We start from the raw sequence: 19,593 nt of genomic DNA on the forward strand, positions 1-19,593 counted from the left end.
GCAACCTTCTGACAAGCAAAGTCAGTGGGAAAGCCAGATTCATTTAATAACCATGTTACTAATTTAACAACTGCAGTGATTCATTTAACAAATGTGGCAAGAAAAGTTTTAAATGGGATAGAACTCACTTAACAAATTTCTTACTTAGCAACATAAATTCTGGGCTCAATTGTGGTCATAAGTCAAGGACTACGTCTATATTCTTCTGCTATAGTTGTTCTTTTGATTGGATTGTAAATTCCCCTTGATAATTTTCCAATATGTCAACCATTTATCTTTATTGGCACTTCTCTTTTACAATATGCTTCTTGAGCTGAGATCCATAAAAGGGTTTTCAGGCACAGTTTATAGCATGCTTGTGGTGCTGTCTTGCAGAATGGCTTTTATAGCTGAGTGAACCTTTTCATCTCTTCACAGTTCTGAATGGTTCTCCAGGGTTTATAAATCTATGTGATGCTCTGAATGCCTGGCAGTTAGTCAGGGAACTGAAGCAAGCATTGGGCATTTCTGCTGCCTCTTCATTCAAGCACGTCAGTCCAGCAGGTAATACAGGACTTCCAAGTTCTTACTTACCGGTTTCTGAGATGGTCTTGTAAAAAAACGTGTCAGGGTTTTAGCTAAAGAAATTGACTTTCTAACAAAGTTGTGTATAAAGTAATGAAAAATAATTATGTGCATTATTTAAATGGAATAGAAACAATTGTGGGTCTCAGGACAACATGTGAAGTAATGTTACACTTTTGTAACTTGAGAAGTCACCTTCAGACCTCTGAAAAGCAGCTCTTACTGTCTTTCACTTACTAGGTGCTGGTGTTGGTGTGCCCCTCAGTGAGGAAGAAGCTCAGGTCTGCATGGTGCGTGACTTGTACCCTACTCTAACACCTCTGGCAACCGCATATGCCAGAGCAAGAGGTGAGAGGGGTCTCAAAAGAAGACCATATTTTCATTTAACATTCTGGTTAGAATTACTGCTCTTCCTTTCTGTATAATGATGGTGAACAATGGCACTGGCAAAACTGTTTAAGGCATTTTCTGGGGCAGGTTCCATCCAGTTGCTGTGTTCTTTCTTCTATATATAACATGGCTCTTACTCAATGAGAGTTTCTTAGTTTGAAAACATTACTTTTTTCCAGGTGCTGATAGGATGTCATCTTTTGGGGATTTCATTGCTTTATCTGATATCTGTGATGTTCCTACAGCTAAGATCATTTCAAGGGAGGTCAGTAACTAGCATTTTCTCCTATAGTCATAATTGCAGTTGAAATTGTACGACTATATCTATCTATCTATCTATCTATCTATCTATCTATCTATCTATCTATCTATCTATACATTGATATACTATATCAATGTACGACTGCCCAGAGTCACCTTGTAAATTATTAATAAAGTAAATAAATAATAAGAATGCAGTCGGGGATAGTTGGGAGACTTCATGGGTCAAAAATCTTAAACTTTGTGAAACATTAAGAGATGGATTTCCTCCCCCCCCCCAGTCCCTCAAATAAAGCTAGTTTTTGTCCATACCCCCAACAACCAAAACACAATCTGTAAATTTACAGGAGATCAGAACATCATGGTTACATACCCTGTGGCTCTAATAATGATTATAGACATAGTAATTATGTGCTCCTGCACTAGAGGATTGATCTTATCCTGCTTCTAGTGTTTATAAGTAGTGCTTGCTGTCAAATATGGAATTGTAAAAGGACTTTATGAAAGGGAAACGGATGCTGAGAAGAGTTTAATTCTGCAATGCTGGTTTAAAGGCTCCCTGAATAGGCAACTCCAGTATGGGTTGAGGGAGCATTTAAGCTCTTTCTGGTTGGATGACTCCAGTACAAATTGCAGGGAATTGCATAGCATACTTACAAATAAAGATATTAATAGAGTTGGAAGGGACCTTGAAGGTCATCTAGTCCAACCCCCTGCCCAATTAGGAGACCCTACACCATTTCTGACAGATGGCCATTCAGTCTCTTCTTGAAAGCTTCCAGTGATGAAGCTCCCACAACTTCTGGAAGGCAAGCTGTTTCATTGGTTGATTGCTCTCACTGTCAGAAAATTTCTCAGAAGACAAGAAATCTATAGCCAGAGTTCACAGAATTTCTAGACTGGACAGTTCCAGTGTAGGTTGTGAGGAACCCCACAAGTGTATGCCAAGATGGTACTTTGGATCCACAGCCAACAACAGAGGCATGACTTTGCATGGAATATAGTTACTGAGCCACAGAACATTTCTCCCCCCCACACACACCTTTTGTTGAAGCAAATTGGGTAACATCTCTATTTTGCAAATCTAGTTGCCTCCACTGTTCAAACTACTGTGATGAAGTGAATCTGTGCCATACATTTAAGCAAAATGTTGCCTGACAAGATGTTCAGAGTACCAGTCAGTCAAACTTCCAAATTCTTTATTCCATTTCCTCTCCTCTAATTTTTCTCTCCCTCACTTTCCAAACTCAGTCCTTACTGATTCTTTTGAGTTCCTCCTTATCACTGGTAGTATAATTCTGGCTGTTCCTTTGTACTGTACATAAATATTGCTGTTTCTGCTATGTAAAAATCAGTACTCAAATTTTGTCTTGTTCCACTTGATGGTTGAACCTTTATTTGTGTAGGTGTCTGATGGGATTGTGGCTCCAGGCTTTGATGAAGAAGCCCTCAAAATTCTATCCAAAAAGAAAAATGGCAGCTACTGTGTACTCCGGGTCAGTGTTTTATTCTTGAGGTTAATTGATTTAAATATGCATCTTATTTCCATTGTGCCTCTGAATCTAAAATCTGATTTCTTGATTTGCCTGTTCCAAATATGTTCATATAAACTAAGCTAAAAAAGATATGAACTCTTATTCTTAAACCTCTTTAAATTGCTTGCAAGGGGTTTTATACTAGAGCATCAAATGTTTTTTTACTGTTAGTGTAGTACATTTGAATGTCTGATCAGTCCTGATTGATCATCTCTTGGCTTCATGTTCCCTCCCCCATAAGCTCCCTAAAACCCCACCTCTCTAGCCTCCTCCCCATCCACATAGTTGAGTTTTAGGCCTTTTGGCAAATCTGAATTACCTCTCCTCTGACCTCAAGCTGGCAGTTTTTTCCTTTTTATTTTTCCCTTTTTTGGGGGGGGAGGGGGGCTTTAAAGGGAAAAATAGGTGCTTTAGGGTTCTGTATAAACAAAAATTGGGGCTGGAAATTTCGGTATCATCCATTCTGAGGTCCAGGTGGAGCCCAAAAACAAAAAAAGCTGCCTATCACTCTTGCAGATCAGCATGAAACTTTTATGAGTACCTGCTCTCTGGAATAAGGTACACTGCTAAGATCCAGATGAATCCCACAGCTGTAGAAACCTGACTCGTCACCCAGACCCAGAGAGTGAGATCCTGTCTGATTGTCAATGGATTTTGCCATTTTAAAAAACCTTTAACTCTATTTTATTATAATTTCTTTGTTTGTTGTGAGCTACCAAAGTCATTAGAAGTTAGGTAGCATGCAGCTTTTAAAAGTTATGGTTGGTCACACAGTCAAATGTTTAGACTGCATTTGACATTTTTATCTACCTATGGAGTTCTTCCCAAGGACTTGGAAATAGGCAGAGTTGTTTTGGGTTTGGGGTTTTTTATTTATTACTAGCTGATAACCCAGTGTTGCCCGGGTATTTATTTATCCCAATCCTGTATTAGACATAAAAAGCCATCGCTCACTGTGATGAGAATTAGAGACCTAATTGCCCTGTCCAACAGCCTGGGAAAAATTCTACAGGTGATTATATGCATTAGTAGGCACCTCCCCTGACAACTTGCTCTCTTTGCTTGAAGCTGAGAGCCTAGGGGGTTATTGTTTGTTTTTGTTTGTTTGTTTGTTTAAGAACCAATTTCCCTTACCAGAGGGAGCCCCCTTGTGGAGTACTGTGAAGCCGTTACCAGTGGTAACTCCAATGGCTCCAGAAGCCATTTTAAGGCACAACAGGCTGTATCTTAATAAAACTTGAATACAAAATGTACACTATCACTGTCAAAGGTATTGTGATTTGACACTATAGATATAATTCATTCCTTTTCATTTCAGCAGCCCAGGTGTTCCAGAGTTATGGCGGAACACACACACATCTGGGGGGTGTTAACCCCACAGTATTTTTTCCCAGAGAGTAAATCCATCTGTGTAGCGCATTTGGTTGAAATTGCTTGAGCCGTTCCAGAGTTATGCTGGAACACACACACACCAAGTGCTGTTAGGGGTGTCTTATTCCCACAGTATTTTTCTCCAGAGAGTAAGTCATCTGTGTAGCAAGTTTGGTTAAAATTGCTCGAGACGTTCCAGAGTTATGGTGGAACACACAGAGACACATACAAACACACACCAGGGGTGTCTTACCCCCACAGTATTTGTTTCCAGAGAGTAAGTCATCTGTGTACCAAGTTTGATTGAAATTGCTTAAGCCATTCCAGAGTTATGCTGGAACACCCACAGACACACACACCCACACTCACCAAGGGGTGTTAGGAGTGTGTTATCCCCACAGTATTTTTTTCCAGAGAATAAGTCATCTGTGTACCAAGTTTGGTTGAAATTGCTTGAGCTGTTCCAGATTTATGCTGGATCACACACAAACACACACACACCCTACATGCATACATGCATGCATACATACATACATACATACATACATCCTTTTTTATATATAGATTTATTATTATACAACATTTAATAATGAAATAAGAATACTTGTGTAATAAATAAATATTATTATTGAAGTTTTTGAATGAAACAATAGTAAAAGGTTAATCCTGGTTATTAGAAATTTAACAATTTGGGGTTGACCAAGTGAGTTTGGTTTCCAATTGCTCTCAAAAGAATAAAGTATAGCTATAGTTGTTACATATATACATCTTCCCAATATTGCAAATTCTGAGCAGAGCAGTCCAACTCCCCTTTACTCAAAAGGATTCCTTGTGCGTTCATGTGGTTTCTTCTCCAGTTAAAGAAGTTAGAGTTACAAGCAAATATTCATGAACAGAAGGTTGCAATTCTGAACATCCTGAACACCAAACATATGCCCCTTCAGTATTTTGAATGTAGCTTGTTATTGTAAGGACCACCATTTCTTGGCAATCTTTTAATTATTTGAAATAATGGTAGTTACCGTATTTTTCAGAGTATAAGACACACCTTCCCCCCCCCCAAAGAGGTTGAAAATTTGGGTGCGTCTTATACTCTGAATGTAGCTTTTTCGAAGCTTTTTTTCAGCCCTAACGCACTAGCGAGTGAAGCGATCTTCCCAGCTTTGCCTGTTCCTCGATTCTCCGCTGGTGCTAGTGAGTGAAGCAATCTCCATGCTTTGATCTGTCTCTCAGCTGTTCTTTAGAAGCTTTTTTTCAGCCCTAACTAGGCGCTAGCCGAGTGAAGCGATCTCTCCATGCTTTGCCTGCTTTTCTCATTGCTGTTTCCTCTCAGCTGTGCCTTAGAAGCTATTTTATCCCCAAGCAGGGGATAAAAAATCAGCAAACTAATGTGCTGAAGCTGACCAGACTAAGGACGCTAGCTAGATGAATACCTGGTAGGCAGATTTTTTTTCCCTATTTTCCTCCCCCAAAATTAAGCTGCGTCTTATACTCCGGTGCATCTTATACTCCAAAAAATATGGTAGGTATTTCAGTGACTCTCACTGATACTAAACTCATGGGCTATGATATTGCTACTGCACAAAGACATTCCAATACATAAAATATTAGTCTCTCTACTTCTCACTATGCTGAAGTATAGGAAACCAATTTGAAATAACATACCACAGTCCTACAATCTAGATGAAGAATGGCAATTAAGATGGGCAACTTTTAATAACCACAACCGAACAGATCACACAAATCCAACAAAGCCACTTCCAGGAATGCAGTTGCGCTGAAAAATATGGAGCCACCTGAATAGAAGCAGGACAGGACATGCCAGAACTAAGGCAAAGTTCTTTAAATGGGGAATGCCCAAGAGCCATGAATGCAACTGTGATATACTCGAACAAACTATAACACATATAGTTCAACAATGTACTCTCAGGAAATTTCAAGGCACCTGGGATGATCTCACTACAGCCACACCAGAAGCAGTTGGTGTGGATATCGAATCATAACATCCACCCCATTGCAATTCTATGGCTCCATATTATGGTGATTTTATTATGGTTTTACCTTCTCATATATAGTATTATAACTTATATATATATTTGCTGACACTTTATTTTGCCAGACAATAAATAAATAACAAATAATTGATACCAATTAATGAGTCAAGGATGTGCAATCTTTTTCTGATTTTAGATGGATCCAACTTTTGAGCCAGAGGAAAATGAAATCCGTACTCTCTTTGGATTGCATCTAACGCAGAAAAGGAATGATGGTGTGATTGATCGATCACTATTCAAAAACATTGTTACTAAAAATAAAAATGTAAGTAGGAAAAAAACATGTTTTGATATCGGGTATCTGCAAGTTAGGTATCTAATAGGTATGTCATCTTGAATGAAAAGGGATTAGTTCCAATAGGAAAGGTTAGTCCTATTGCATCTGCTATTAAAAGGATCTCTATCAACAGGATTGTTAACAATCACTTTTGAAAACTGGGTAAGATTGCTTATGAACCAGATGGTGAAAACTGCTGTTTGTGCAAGTTCTGTATAGACAGAAAATGTGGAGAAGAACAGAAGATTGGAAATATTAAATGCTAAATTCATTTTGTGTCTGAACTAGACTGCAATTACAAGTGAGGAAGTGGAGTTCTTTCTTTAAAGAAGCAGCCCCAGAAGTCTTAGCAGACTTTTCTCTAATGTCTCTTTAGAACACACACTGACAAATATATTGCTACTACAGATGTGGCAGGTTCAAGAAAAAGGAGTTACTAAAAAAAGTTTTGGATTTTCTGCTTTATTAATCTGGATTAGGAAAGGGGAAAGGGTTTGTGGTAAATTTGATTTAGTCTTAATGCCGCTGTTTTGGGGCACTTTCTTCTTGCTTCAGAATAGCCAAAAACTATACTGCGAAATCAAATTTGGGTCAGTCATCAGGACCAGAGATTTACTGTTCTGAGCTTTTGAACTCATGTTGGAGCCCATCTTCAGAGAATTTCTCTACTGGAATGCATGCTTTGGGCTGTTCTCTGAGCCGCGTTTATGTGGTGGCTTTCTATTGGCTGATGGGCGTGTTGATGGCTGGCAATTGGCTGTCTTTTCCTGGTGCTGACAAGGAAGGCACCACATAAATAAACAACTCCGAGAATTGGCCAAAGCGCATATTCTATTCTTGAAGATTGACTCCATCATGAGTCTGAAAGCTCAGAAGAGTAAATCTCTGGTCCCAGTGACCGATCCAAATTTGATTTCACATCATTATCCTGGGACACATATATTTGCCTTCATTCATGAAAAACTATCCTACTGATTTCCTGACACAGTGGTCATAGGTGGAGAATCCTAGACCATTAGTTATGAGAATGATTTGTGAAGCAGTTTACTCTTTCTGACCCAAGCCAGATGTCTAAAAGTCAACACTCCTTATTTTGCCCTTTGAATCTCAAATTTTGACTTCTCTGGTGATCAAGGTCCAGTTGCAACAACAGCAACTTTGGGTTGGCTAGGTAAGGCAAGATGGCTTAAAGAACTGCAAAAACTTTTAACACTGATTACGGCTAGGAAGCAACCTTCCTGATCAGCTCAATAGTGGCAAATTTTATTCAAAAGATCTTTTTAGGATTTCTCTGCAAACAGAGTCTAGTCACTTGTGGAACTACATCAGATGTTTAAACCCAGTTGGCATTCAACAGAATCACCTAGTTACACCTTTGCAGTTCCACCTGACTAAAATACATGGCCTGCAGACAATGAATATTAGGAAACAGGAGATGAAAAGTGTGTTGGTGAAACATACAGCAAAGAACCCCAAAAGTGCTTTTCCAAAAGGCAATTGAACTTTCTTGGTTTTTTTCCCTTGAAAACATTTCACCTCTCATCGGTTCTGGAAAACCTTGGATGAGGCGCAAAATGTTTTCAAGGAAAAAACCAAGTCCAGTTGCCTATTGGAAAAAGCAGTTTGGGACAACCATGACCTGGATAGACATCAAACAAAGAGATACTGGTAAGCTTTTTAAACTGGAATTCATCTCTGACATTTTAAGAAATTGCCTCCCATTAAAAAAAATATTTATTTTAATTCAACCATCCTTTTCTACATGTAATCCCCGGGTTACGAGTGTTCACTTAGTGAACGTTCGAAGTTACATGATAAGCGCCCCTTAGTGTTTATGAACAAGTCCTGAAACTATGAATGTTGCAGCACCATGGCAGTTGTTCGCCTTTACGAACAGAAGCTCTGCAGCATTCATTCTATCTATTCCCCTCCACTCCGCACTTTGCCGTCCAAAATAGAGATTCGGAGGGGCGGGCCTGCACATTTTGGACTGCACCTCCAAACCTCCATTTCCTCTCCAGCCTCTTAGCCACGCAGGCCTGCCCCTCCGAAGCTCTGTGCCAAGCGAGGCCTGCGCAGGCCAAAACAGAGCTGTGGAGTGGCATGCATGGCTGAGAGGCTGGAGAGGAGACAGGTTGCTAGATCTTCACATGGTAAGTGACCCAGCGCAATAGGTTGGGGAGGGGAAGCAATTGTGGGGAGCATGGGACCACAAATGGGACACATTTGGTGTACAGAGGAATCAACAAAAGAAAAGGTCAAATTGGAAAATGGTGTAGATCCAGCTGGGACTGAAGACAAAAAAAATGGGGGGGGATTATTTAGGATTACTATCTAGTGTAATCCTAAATGACATAAAATGTGGCTGATATAAGTGCTGAGTCTTCCATTCTAAACCTCCTTCCCCTTCCTAGTCAAGTGACCAGAGAAGAGCTATTATTAAGGAGTTGGAAAGAATTCTAGAAACCAGGCCAGCATGAATTCCTGATTTTGAGAGTTTTTGACTTACAACCAAAATTGGGACCGGAATCCTGGTGGTTTAGTGAAGCAGTCATTAAGCAACATACTCATGTGACTGTTGCCTCAAATGACTGCAATCTTGGTGCTCCTAGTTGTTAAGTGATCTCCTGGATCATTAAGTGGACAGAGTGAAAGTTGCCTGCTGAAGGATTTTGGCTCTGTTTCTGCAACCTGCCAAAGAATTTCAGCTCCCTTCCCCTTTGCAACCTTCCCTCCAGCTTCCTTTTGACTTCCTGAGGAAACTGGCAGAGAAGATTAAAAAGGGTAATCACATGATCATAGGGTGCTTGGCATGCCAACTAGTTGTAAATGGGAGTTGATTGCCAAGCACCTGAAATACAGTTACATTTGGGGGAGGGGTGGCAACATCTTGTGATGGCTAGAAGTGCTTCATGGCCGTAATAGACCACTTTTCCAAGACCATTGTAACTTTGAAAAATTGTTAACTGACTAATCATAAGTCAAGGACTATCTGTAACCAGGTGATATTTTCATTTCCCTTTAAAGATCCAAGATGCCTTTGTAATAATTTTTCTTTGTTTCAGTTGCCTGATTCAGCTATCAGAGATCTCATTGTTGCCACCATTGCTGTTAAATATACTCAGTCTAATTCTGTTTGTTATGCCAAGAATGGACAGGTATGTACATTGGGACATTTAGAGGAGTGTTTTCTTCTTCCTGATTTAATATTCAATTTTAAAAGTGATTGCTATCAAAACAGATCTTACTATTACAAAATTGTTCCTAACATTTCTAACATAATTTTTTTTATCCTGGACAACAATAGTTTTCATCTTGTGTGAGATGGTCTTCAAGAATATGAAGAGTGCTATGATATCAAGCAGTGATAAGAGCATTTGCAGATTTTATGAGAGCTCATAATTTAAGAAAATGTAATCCATGCAGGTTCTAACTAGCATGATCTATGGTCAGTTGTTGAGTGTTCAACATCTCACCAACATCAGATTCTCAGATCTGATATAAACATTTTTTATAGACATTGTTAAATATTGTACAAAAGTACAATGCTGTCTTTCTGTTATAAGGCTTTGTCCATATTTTGAACTACTGAATCATCAGATCAGCCTACCCAGCCTATATATTCTGATGTTGTGGACTTCCTGGCTTTCAGTAGCTCAAATCTATCTGCACTCATTAATCTTAGTCTTCTCACCATCTTTATATAGTGATCCTGGGACATTAACTAGGCGAAAGACAGGAGTTTAGTTCTATTTGTCCCGAAAGCTAAAGGTGTTTACTTCATGGAAGATTATGTGAAGTTAAGCCATTTTTGGTTTAAAGAGTAATTTCATGAATGTATCCAAATAATTGGGTTGATAATTGGCTTGCCTCATTTATTGAAATGAAAATAAAATTATTCTGAAGAAAGGCTGAAGTGCCAAATTGCAAAGCCAGGGAAAAGGAGGACCTGAGGAACTACAGATTTCTGGCATTGCCTAGGAAGATTCTGTGTCAGATTGTGTGTTTAATGATGTACAAGCCCCTTGAATACAGTAATTACTACTAGGCAGCAAAGATGGGTCAAGAATAAAATTCAGATTAGAACTGTAATTTTTTAATATGAAAACTTATTTAATAAATAGTGGGTATACTGTATCTTGATGTCAGCAAAAATGATTGACAAAGAACCCACAGTTCTTTAATTAGCAAGCTAATTGAGCACTGAATTGAACGGATGTCAGTCAAAAAGATACATAATTGGCTTGAAAATAATATTCATACACAAAAAATATGCCTTTCAAGTTAGAGAAAAATGTTAGGTGGCTGACATTAGGTCCAAAAATAAAGTATGTAATGTGGAATATTGTGCTTGACAATCATATTTGTGAAAAAGATCTTAAAATACTAGCTAATTGCATATTGAATTATAATAGTGTACATGTCTGCAAAAACAACACAAATGCAATTTTAAAGTACATTAACAGAAATAGTGTATAGAACGTAATTAGTTCAGTTTATTCTGCTTGATCAAACCCCAGCTTGAGTAATGAGTCCAGTTTGTGGGAAGGTTAGATCTTGATTGAAAGGAAATATTTCTTAACAATACAATATGAGCAGTTTGACCATGGAGTCAACTACTTAGAAAGGTAGTGATTCTTCCCTACGCCAGATGTATTCAATCAGCAGAAAACAGTCATCTGTCAGGGTTGCTTAATTTGGAATAATTTAGATATTTAATAGTTTGGACTGAATGGGATAAATCGCTTTTTCCACCTGATTCTATAAAGGAAAGTTGAAGGATTCCAAATATTTTAAAAGGAAGTAGAACAGCAAGCTTTCATAACTAAAGTTTGGTCCTTTTTGTGTTTACTTAGATATACATGGCAGGGTTGCATGATGAGACCTTCTTTCAAATGAAGGCATCAAATGGCATCTTACTGTTTTTATTTATTTTTAAAGAAGCCATGTGGGTAGCTCTTAATCTCTCTTTGTCATGCCAAGCTCATGTTCTTTTTTTTTTAATTAAAAAGTTTTACAAAAAAGAAATTTTTTTTTACAAATATTTCCCCATCCCCCCCTTCCTTACCCCCCCACCCACCCACCCCGAACTTCCCAGAACAATCATGTGCTAAACTAGGCTAACTAACTATGGATTCCTATCCCCCCCTTCACACTTTAACTCCCCTTTTACTTGACTAAATATAAGTACTCTTAATTTTTCTATTCATTCATAAGCTATTTGATACTTTTTAGTCCGATATTTGTTTTGAATATAATCAATCCATCTTCTCCATTCTGATATATATCTTTCTTGTGAATGATCTTTCAAATATGCTGAAATTTTTGCCATTTCTGCCAAATTCGCTACTTTTAATGTCCATTCTTCAATAGTAGGCAAATCTTCCTTCTTCCAATATTGCGCCACCAAAAGTCTAGCTGCAGTTATTAAATTTAAAATCAATTTAGTCTCTATAATCGTACAATCTGTGATTATGCCCAGCAAAAACAATTGTGGAGTAAACTTTGTCTTCTTTTTAAGAATATTTTGGATAATCCACCATATTTTAATCCAAAATGCTTTAACTTTTTTATAAGTCCACCATATATAATAATAAGTGGCATCATCACAATCACATCTCCAACACTTAGATTGCAAATTCGGATACATACAAGCCAACTTTTTAGGATCTAAATGCCATCTATAGAACATTTTATAAAAATTTTCTCTTAAATTTTGTGCTTGCGTAAATTTTACATTTCTAACCCATATTTTTTCCCAAGTTTCCATCATTATTGGTTCCTGAATATTTTGTGCCCATATTATCATACAATCCTTAACTAATTCCGTTTCTGAATCTATTTCTATCAATATATTATATAATCTTTTTATATGCATTTGACCTTGATCTCTAATTTGTTTTACCAAGTTTTCCTCGTTCTGCATGATACCAATTCTCTGATCTTCTTTCCATCTAGCTAGCAACTGTCCATACTGAAACCAAGTTTGAATTATTCTTTCTTCTTTTAATGCGTTTAAAGATTTTAACTGCAATATACCCCCTTCCATTTTAAGAAGCTCTTTATAGGTAATCACCTCTTGCTTTTGTTCTACACTTATTTTCTCTATCGCATGTCTGGGTATTGCCCATATAGATATCTTATAACTTAACTTATATTGATACTTTTTCCAAACTCGTAACAAGGTATATGTCTTTTAAAGGTCTTATACACCTTTTTATCATATAATAAATAAGCATGCCAGCCATATAACAAATCATATCCTTCAATATTCTTTCTTCTGTTGAATTAATCCAGTCACTAATTATTGTTAGGACAGCTGCTTCATAGTATAATCTTAGATTAGGCGTTTTAAGACCTCCTCCTTCACGTATATCTTGCATTATTTTTAACTTTATTCTTGGTCTTTTCCCTGCCCAAACAAAATTATTAATACCCTTCTGCCATTCCCTCAAATTTTCATCTTTCTTGAGTATTGGTATTTGAAACAAAAATAAAAACCTAGGTAAAACATTCATTTTTATTGCTGCTGTTCTTCCCAACAGAGATAATTGTAGTTTTCCCCAATTCTCCATCTCTTTCTGTATTTTTTGCCATAACAATTCATAATTATTTTTATATAATTTTACATTTGAAGCTGTAATATATACCCCTAAACATTTAACCTTTTTTACTATTTCAAATCCTGTTAATCTTTCTAGTTCTTCTTTTTGCTTTACCGTCATATTTTTAGTTATTATCTTTGTTTTTTGTTTATTTATTTTAAATCCAGACATTTGTCCATATTGGCTAATTATATCCATTAAACCTGTAACTGATTGTGCTGGTTGAGTTAAAGTAACAACCAAGTCGTCTGCGAATGCTCTTAATCTATAATCATGATATCTAATTTTAATTCCCTTTATTTTATTTGACCCTCGTATTTTATTCAATAAAGGTTCCAAAGTTAAAATAAACAATAATGGTGATAAAGGGCATCCCTGTCTTGTTCCTTTTTCAATTTTAAAGGTTTCTGTTAAACCACCATTAATTATTATTTGTGCTGTTTGTCTCTGATATATTGCCCTAATAGATTGTGTAAAGTATTCTCCAAACTGCATCTTTTTTATTATTTTCAATAAAAATTGCCAATTCAATCGATCAAATGCCTTCTCCGCATCCAAAAAGATAAGCACTGCAGGGACTTGGTTGTTCCTTTCCAAATATTCCAATAAGTTTACAATTTGTCTTACATTACATTTCATTTGTCTCCCACTTATAAATCCAGATTGATCATTATGAATCATTTGTTGCATGATTACCATTAAGACCAATTACTATTTGCTAATATTTTAGCAAAAATCTTACAATCAGTATTTAAAAGCGATATTGGCCTATAATTCTTAGGTTTGACTACGATCTTGGTCCTCCTTTGGAATCAGTGAAATAAAAGCTGTTCTTCAGGAAGGGGGTACATCTCCTCCGGCTTGAATCTTGCAAAATAGTTCCTTAAGCAGTTCTACCATTTCTAACTGCAAATTTTTATAATGCCTGGAGCTTTACCCCCCTTTAACTGTTTAATTGCTAAAATAATTTCCTCCGAAGTTATTGGTTGGTTCAGTCCTTCCCTTTGCTCTGGTGTAATTACGGGAATATTCTCCTCCTGTAAATATCTGTCTATGTCTTTGCTTGAATTGTATCACTAGCATATAACTTTGTATAGAATTCTAAAAAAGCTTTTTTAATCATATTTTGTTGATATACCTCTTTACCTTTGTATTCTATTTTTTCTATAGTACATAGCTTTTGTTTTTTCCTTAACAAGTAGGCTAACCATCTACCTAGTTTATTTGCATTACAAAAAGTATTATGTTTAGCATATTGTAAGTTAGTTGCCACTTGGTCTGCCATCAACATATTAAACTGCCCTCGCAACAAATTTATTGTTTCCTTTATTTTCTTATCTGTTGGATTCAATATAAGTGCCTGCTCTTTCTTTTTTATTTCCTCTTCTAAATCCCTCCATTTCTTTTCTTGTCTACGTCTATATTTATTATTCAAATGTATTAAGGTTCCTCTCATATATTCTTTACTTGCATCCCAAACCATTTCCATAGGTGTACCCTTGTGCATATTCATAACAAAAAATTCTTTCATTTGTTTTTTACATTCTTTCACATTTTCCTCATATCTAAACAAATTTTCATTTAGCCTCCAAGACCTTCTAGCTCCCTTTTACTGCTCTAATTCCATACACACCGGGCTATGATCAGATAAAATTCTTGAACATATCTTTGTCTTCTTTACCCTAGAAAAGAAATCATTAGTGATTAATATAAAATCAATCCTAGAAAAGGATTGATGTCTATCAGAAAAAAAAGTAAAATCCTTTTCTTCCACATTTTGTTCCCGCCAGATATCTCTCAACTCCATATCATCCTTCATATCAAAAAAAGATTTGGGCAATCTTACACGATTTTGGGTATTTTGAAGTAATCCTTTTTTGTCCTTTTGGGTATCCAATACTCCATTCCAATCACCCATTAATATACACGATTTATAATCCCATTGTATTATTTTGGCATGCAAAATCTTATAAAATTTTTCTTGCTGTTGATTGGGAGCATATACTCCAATTAAAAGTGTTTTCTTCCCTTCTATTAGAAATTCAATTGCAACATATCTTCCTTGAGCATCTGCCTCAATTAATTTGGCATTTTAATTTGGCAGATTAATTAAATCTGTCTTTAGGTATATAACTATGCCATTTTTCTTCTCTGGAGCAGATGCAACAAAATGTGTCCCCAATCTTGAATTTATCAAACATTTTAATCTGTCACTTTAATATGTGTTTCTTGTAGACAAATTACATCATTTTTAAACTGTTTCAAATAATGAAATACCTTCTTTCTCTTTTGTGGTGAATTTAAACCATTGACATTCCAAGTCAAAAATTTAGTTACCATTCTTGGCACCTTGAAGCTTTAAGAGCGCCAGCTGAAGATCTTCCTGCACCTTTCTCTTCAGCCTTGCTCCTCCCACTGCTTCTGTTTTTCTTGAGCTTTCATTTGGGTTTGCTGTATCTTTAAATCTTGTTCTTTTTGCTTTGCTGCAGCACGAGTCTGCCTTTGATCTTTTGGTTCTTCTCTTTTTTCTGCTACTTCCAAAGGTTGAACAGTACCAAAAAGTTGCAATAAATCTTCTTCAATAAGCGAGGTCTCTCCTGCAGCTTGTGGCTGTTTACTTTCCTTCTGTCCCTGTATTGCCAGCTCTTCTTTTCTTCTCCTCATTTCCTGAGATGGTGGGCATCCAGCCTCTAATACATTAGTATAAAAATCTCTTGCCTTCCAAATTGTGTTAAGACGATGCCTTTCTCCCATATAATTCACCACCAGTCCAGCTGGAACATCCCATCTAAACTGAATCTCTCGATTTCTAAGTTCATCCACCAAAAAAGCAAACTCCTTTCTGCTTCTCAACATTTTGGGGGGGGATTTCTTTCAGCACTAGAACCTCTTGTCCTGCCATTTGAAGTTTATTTTTATAGAAAGCTTGTAAAATTTCATTTCGGGTCCTCCTTGTTGTAAAGTAAATCACAATGTCTCTTGGCAATTGATTCTATCTAGCAAACCAGGAATTAACACGATATATTTTGTCAATTTGCAATGAGAGATCTGCTTGTTGCTCCCCAGTTATCTTTGCAAAAGCCTGTGCAAAGATCTCTCTCAAGTTCTCTCGATTGTGTTCTCTCAGACCTCTTACTCTCAGGGCAAACTCCATCGCTCTATATTGTAACATCACCACTTCATCGTCTGCCCTATCCACCTTGGTCTGAACTTCATTTTATTTTCCAAATTCAAATTAGACTGATTAATTTCTTCTACTTTTTCATCCAACAATTCAATGTGTTTTGCCAGACCCTGAAATGCCATTACTATATCTTCTCTTATTTCCTTATTCCGAGTTTGAATGACCTCTTTAATTTCAGCCATCTCTTCAGACGGTCCCTTAATTTTCCCGTCTAAAAAAGAAGTTTGTGGCTTCAAAGCCTCCTGCAGAGATTCCTGTAAAACTTCCAAAGTCAATATTTGTGGGTTTGAAGTAGACAGAGATTGTAATTTTGATGGTTATGCTGGCGATCCTCCAGCACTTTTAAAGCCAGATTTTATTTGCTTAGAAGGCATTTTTAGCTTTCAATTTATACTTCTTACAGCAACAAAATCAGTAAATCCAAATATTTTTAAATCTTTTGTAAGTATTATAGTTTATTTAAAGTCCAAACTGTAATCTTTCCACTTTAAATCTTTCTTTCTTTGGTGTAGAATCCAATAATCTTAAAACAGCCTTAGAAGCGCTAACGATGTTAACAATCACTTTCACTATAACTTTCACTTTCACGCCCTGTTACAGTTCAGGCGCCATTTTCCTTTCGTTTTTAGAAGTCTTAAAAGGAAGAAATATAGATACAGAGTTAAAGTTCAGTACTTGCAGTTGCTAGGACTCCTGTTTTTGTTCTGCCTGCTTTGAGATTATTTTGAATCTCAATGTTGATTGCAGGAGTGGTTGCGGCGTCTTGTTCTGCTTAAAGCAGAGAAGTCCCGGATTTGGAGCTCAGTCAGACTACCAGGTAGCTCTCACCCCCAATCCCCAGAATTACTCCTAGGGCTTTTGGGGAGCTCTACCTTTGTCCGGCTGCTTGCCTTCCTCTCTTCTCCCGAGGGGAAGGTTTCCAAACTGCCAGACAGCTGATTTGCACTGTCTTAGCCGTTTTAACGAAATCGCGGGGCTGACGATCCAAAAGGAGTGTCTGTCAGCGCCTGCGGGACTACCGGAAGCTCTCAAGCTCATGTTCTTCATGAGGTTTAATAAAACTTGACTTTCAAAAACTCATTCTTATTCAAGCATTTTCATTTCTTCATTTTTTTTTTATTGAAAAGTTTTATAAGAAATACAAGCAATTTTCTCCCCCCACCCTTTCCCCCTCCCCACGTAATAGAAAGTGTACATTTTCTTATACATAATAAATGCATATTTCCCTTAAAGAAAGCATTAAAGCAGGACATTTTAATTGCATTAGGAGTTGCTCTTCTTCTCTTTCTTCCCTCATTCCACAACAAACCTTCTTCTTCTCCTCCTTTCTTTCCCTTCCCTCCCTCCTCTTCTTTCCTTTCTCCTTCCTCCTCTCCTACCTCATCCTATTTCCTTTTCCTTTTCCTTTCCCCCACTTCTCTCTTCTTTTCCCCCTTCTCACCTTCACTCCTACTCCTGTCCCCTTCCCTTCCTCCTCTCCTTTCTTCCATTCCTCTCCCTCCCTCTCCTCTTCCTACCCACTCCTCCTCTCTCCTTTCTAACTTCTTTGCTGTGAAATATTCTCCTCCTTTAGTATCTGAGCAAGTCCTGTATTCTAATCGTAGATACTTTCTTCTGTTAAAACATTTCTCTATTCACCACTTTTTTTTCCCCATCCCAATTCTTATCCCACCCTCCCCACCCCCCCTGACTTCCCAGAGCAAAAACAGGGTATAGCATCTAACAAACATATGCTAAAATAAACTAACTAATTATAAGTTTCAAAACTCCCACACGTTCTTTAACACCCCTTGCTCCAATTCATCAACCTCCCTTTTATAGATCCTCAAGACCAATTACATTCAATTTGTTCATCTTAATTATAAAAAAAACTTTTTCTTGATGTATAATCCAATACTTTAGCAATATTACAAACAGTAAAAATCATAAGTAAATTTCATTTCCATACCCTCGAACATCATTCTTTTTGAACATTACTCCCTAATAAAATTCTGAATTTAACATTAATCCTCTTCATTCAAAAAATTGGGTATCTTGAGATCTTATACATTTTGTCTCATATACCTGTTAATATAATCTTATGTTGAACATTTTAAAAATCTCTTAATACCTTTAAAACACTTATTTACCAAATATAAATTTCAAAATCTACCAGAGGATATCTTTCAAGTTTTCAATTAACCAATGTTAATACCTCGTAACTTTTTAGAAAGCAGCCCTTTTACTATCCAAAACTAATTATCGTTTTGTAATAGAATTCTGAATTTAACATTAATCCTCTTTGCTTCAAAAAGTTGGGCATCCTGAAAGCTTACACAATTTATCTCATATATCTTTTAAAATAATATAATCTTATGTTAAACATTTTAAAAATCCCTTAATACCATTGAAACACATATTTGCCAAATGCAGATTTCAAACTCTACAGGAAGATATCTTTCAAATTTTCAATTCCTAAAATAGCCTTTAATACCAATGTAATTAAACTTTTCAGTTTATTACTAGAATCTTCCTTCCCCAAAGAGAAAAAAAAAAGCAAATACTTAATCTTCTATTCTTCTCTTCTTTCTATATTTTTTCCAGTCCTTTTTTTATTAATTCTTTCAACATTCCCCCCAATTTTATTTTTGAAAATTTTAAAATGTTGATTTGAAATTGATGTTTCTGAAATACTCGCTCTCTTCTTGAAATCACTTTTTTTAGTTTGAGATCTCCATTTCGAGTCTTCTTGCTTGTATAGTCCTTCAATCCATTCCTTTGTTCATATAGCCAAAATTTGTTGCCATAGAGTTTGTCAGCTTGCAATAAGGAGTCTATTTGTTGCTTTTCTATCAGTTGAATGGAAGCGTCTACCCAGTTCTTTGTTTCAGCTGTGCCAGTCTGCCTTTCAGTCCTAACAGCCTCTTGATCTTCCAAGGGCAGACTCTTCTGAAAAATTCCCTGCTGCCCATCTAACGACTCCTTATAATTTTCCAAGCTGTTTTTTGAAAAAGCTCTTTCAATTATATCCAAAAGCGCAGAATTAAAGGAGTCTAGAAGTTCTTGAAAAGCTTTAACAGTTACAGCCTGAGAATTTGCTGATTCACCAGCCCTGCTGTCAGCCATATTTCAGCCACTTTGTATTTATCCAGCTATTAGGTCGACAATTCCAACTATTTTCCACACAGTATAAGAGCAAAATTTTAGTTAAAGTCAATACCAAATTCTTTTCCTCGGTACCAAATTCTTTTCCTAGACGCTTCCACTTTAAAACTTTCTCTTAAAGTGTAATCCAGTAGCTGTATCAATGTTGCAAACGTTAACAAGCGTAACAAGCACTTTCCCTAGTAGCTTCCTCCTCCGCCCTCAGGCG

The 19,593-nt window shown here is 36.7% G+C and overlaps 1 protein-coding gene across 1 annotated transcript in view; it reads left to right on the forward strand.

Annotated features, from left to right (window-relative positions):
* ATIC (5-aminoimidazole-4-carboxamide ribonucleotide formyltransferase/IMP cyclohydrolase) overlaps positions 1-19,593 on the forward strand; it is a 105,449-nt gene that overhangs the window by 41,364 nt on the left and 44,492 nt on the right. The window contains exons 8-13 of the mRNA XM_034433479.3: positions 418-543; positions 805-912; positions 1,134-1,219; positions 2,622-2,711; positions 6,312-6,440; positions 9,518-9,610. Of these exons, the coding sequence (XP_034289370.2) occupies positions 418-543; positions 805-912; positions 1,134-1,219; positions 2,622-2,711; positions 6,312-6,440; positions 9,518-9,610 (632 nt within the window). The remainder of the gene's footprint in view (positions 1-417; positions 544-804; positions 913-1,133; positions 1,220-2,621; positions 2,712-6,311; positions 6,441-9,517; positions 9,611-19,593) is intronic.

This window comes from Pantherophis guttatus, chromosome 1 (genome assembly GCF_059756535.1).
Source record: "Pantherophis guttatus breed Tessera chromosome 1, ASM5975653v1, whole genome shotgun sequence".
In the NCBI taxonomy this organism is placed as follows: Eukaryota; Metazoa; Chordata; class Lepidosauria; order Squamata; family Colubridae; genus Pantherophis; species Pantherophis guttatus.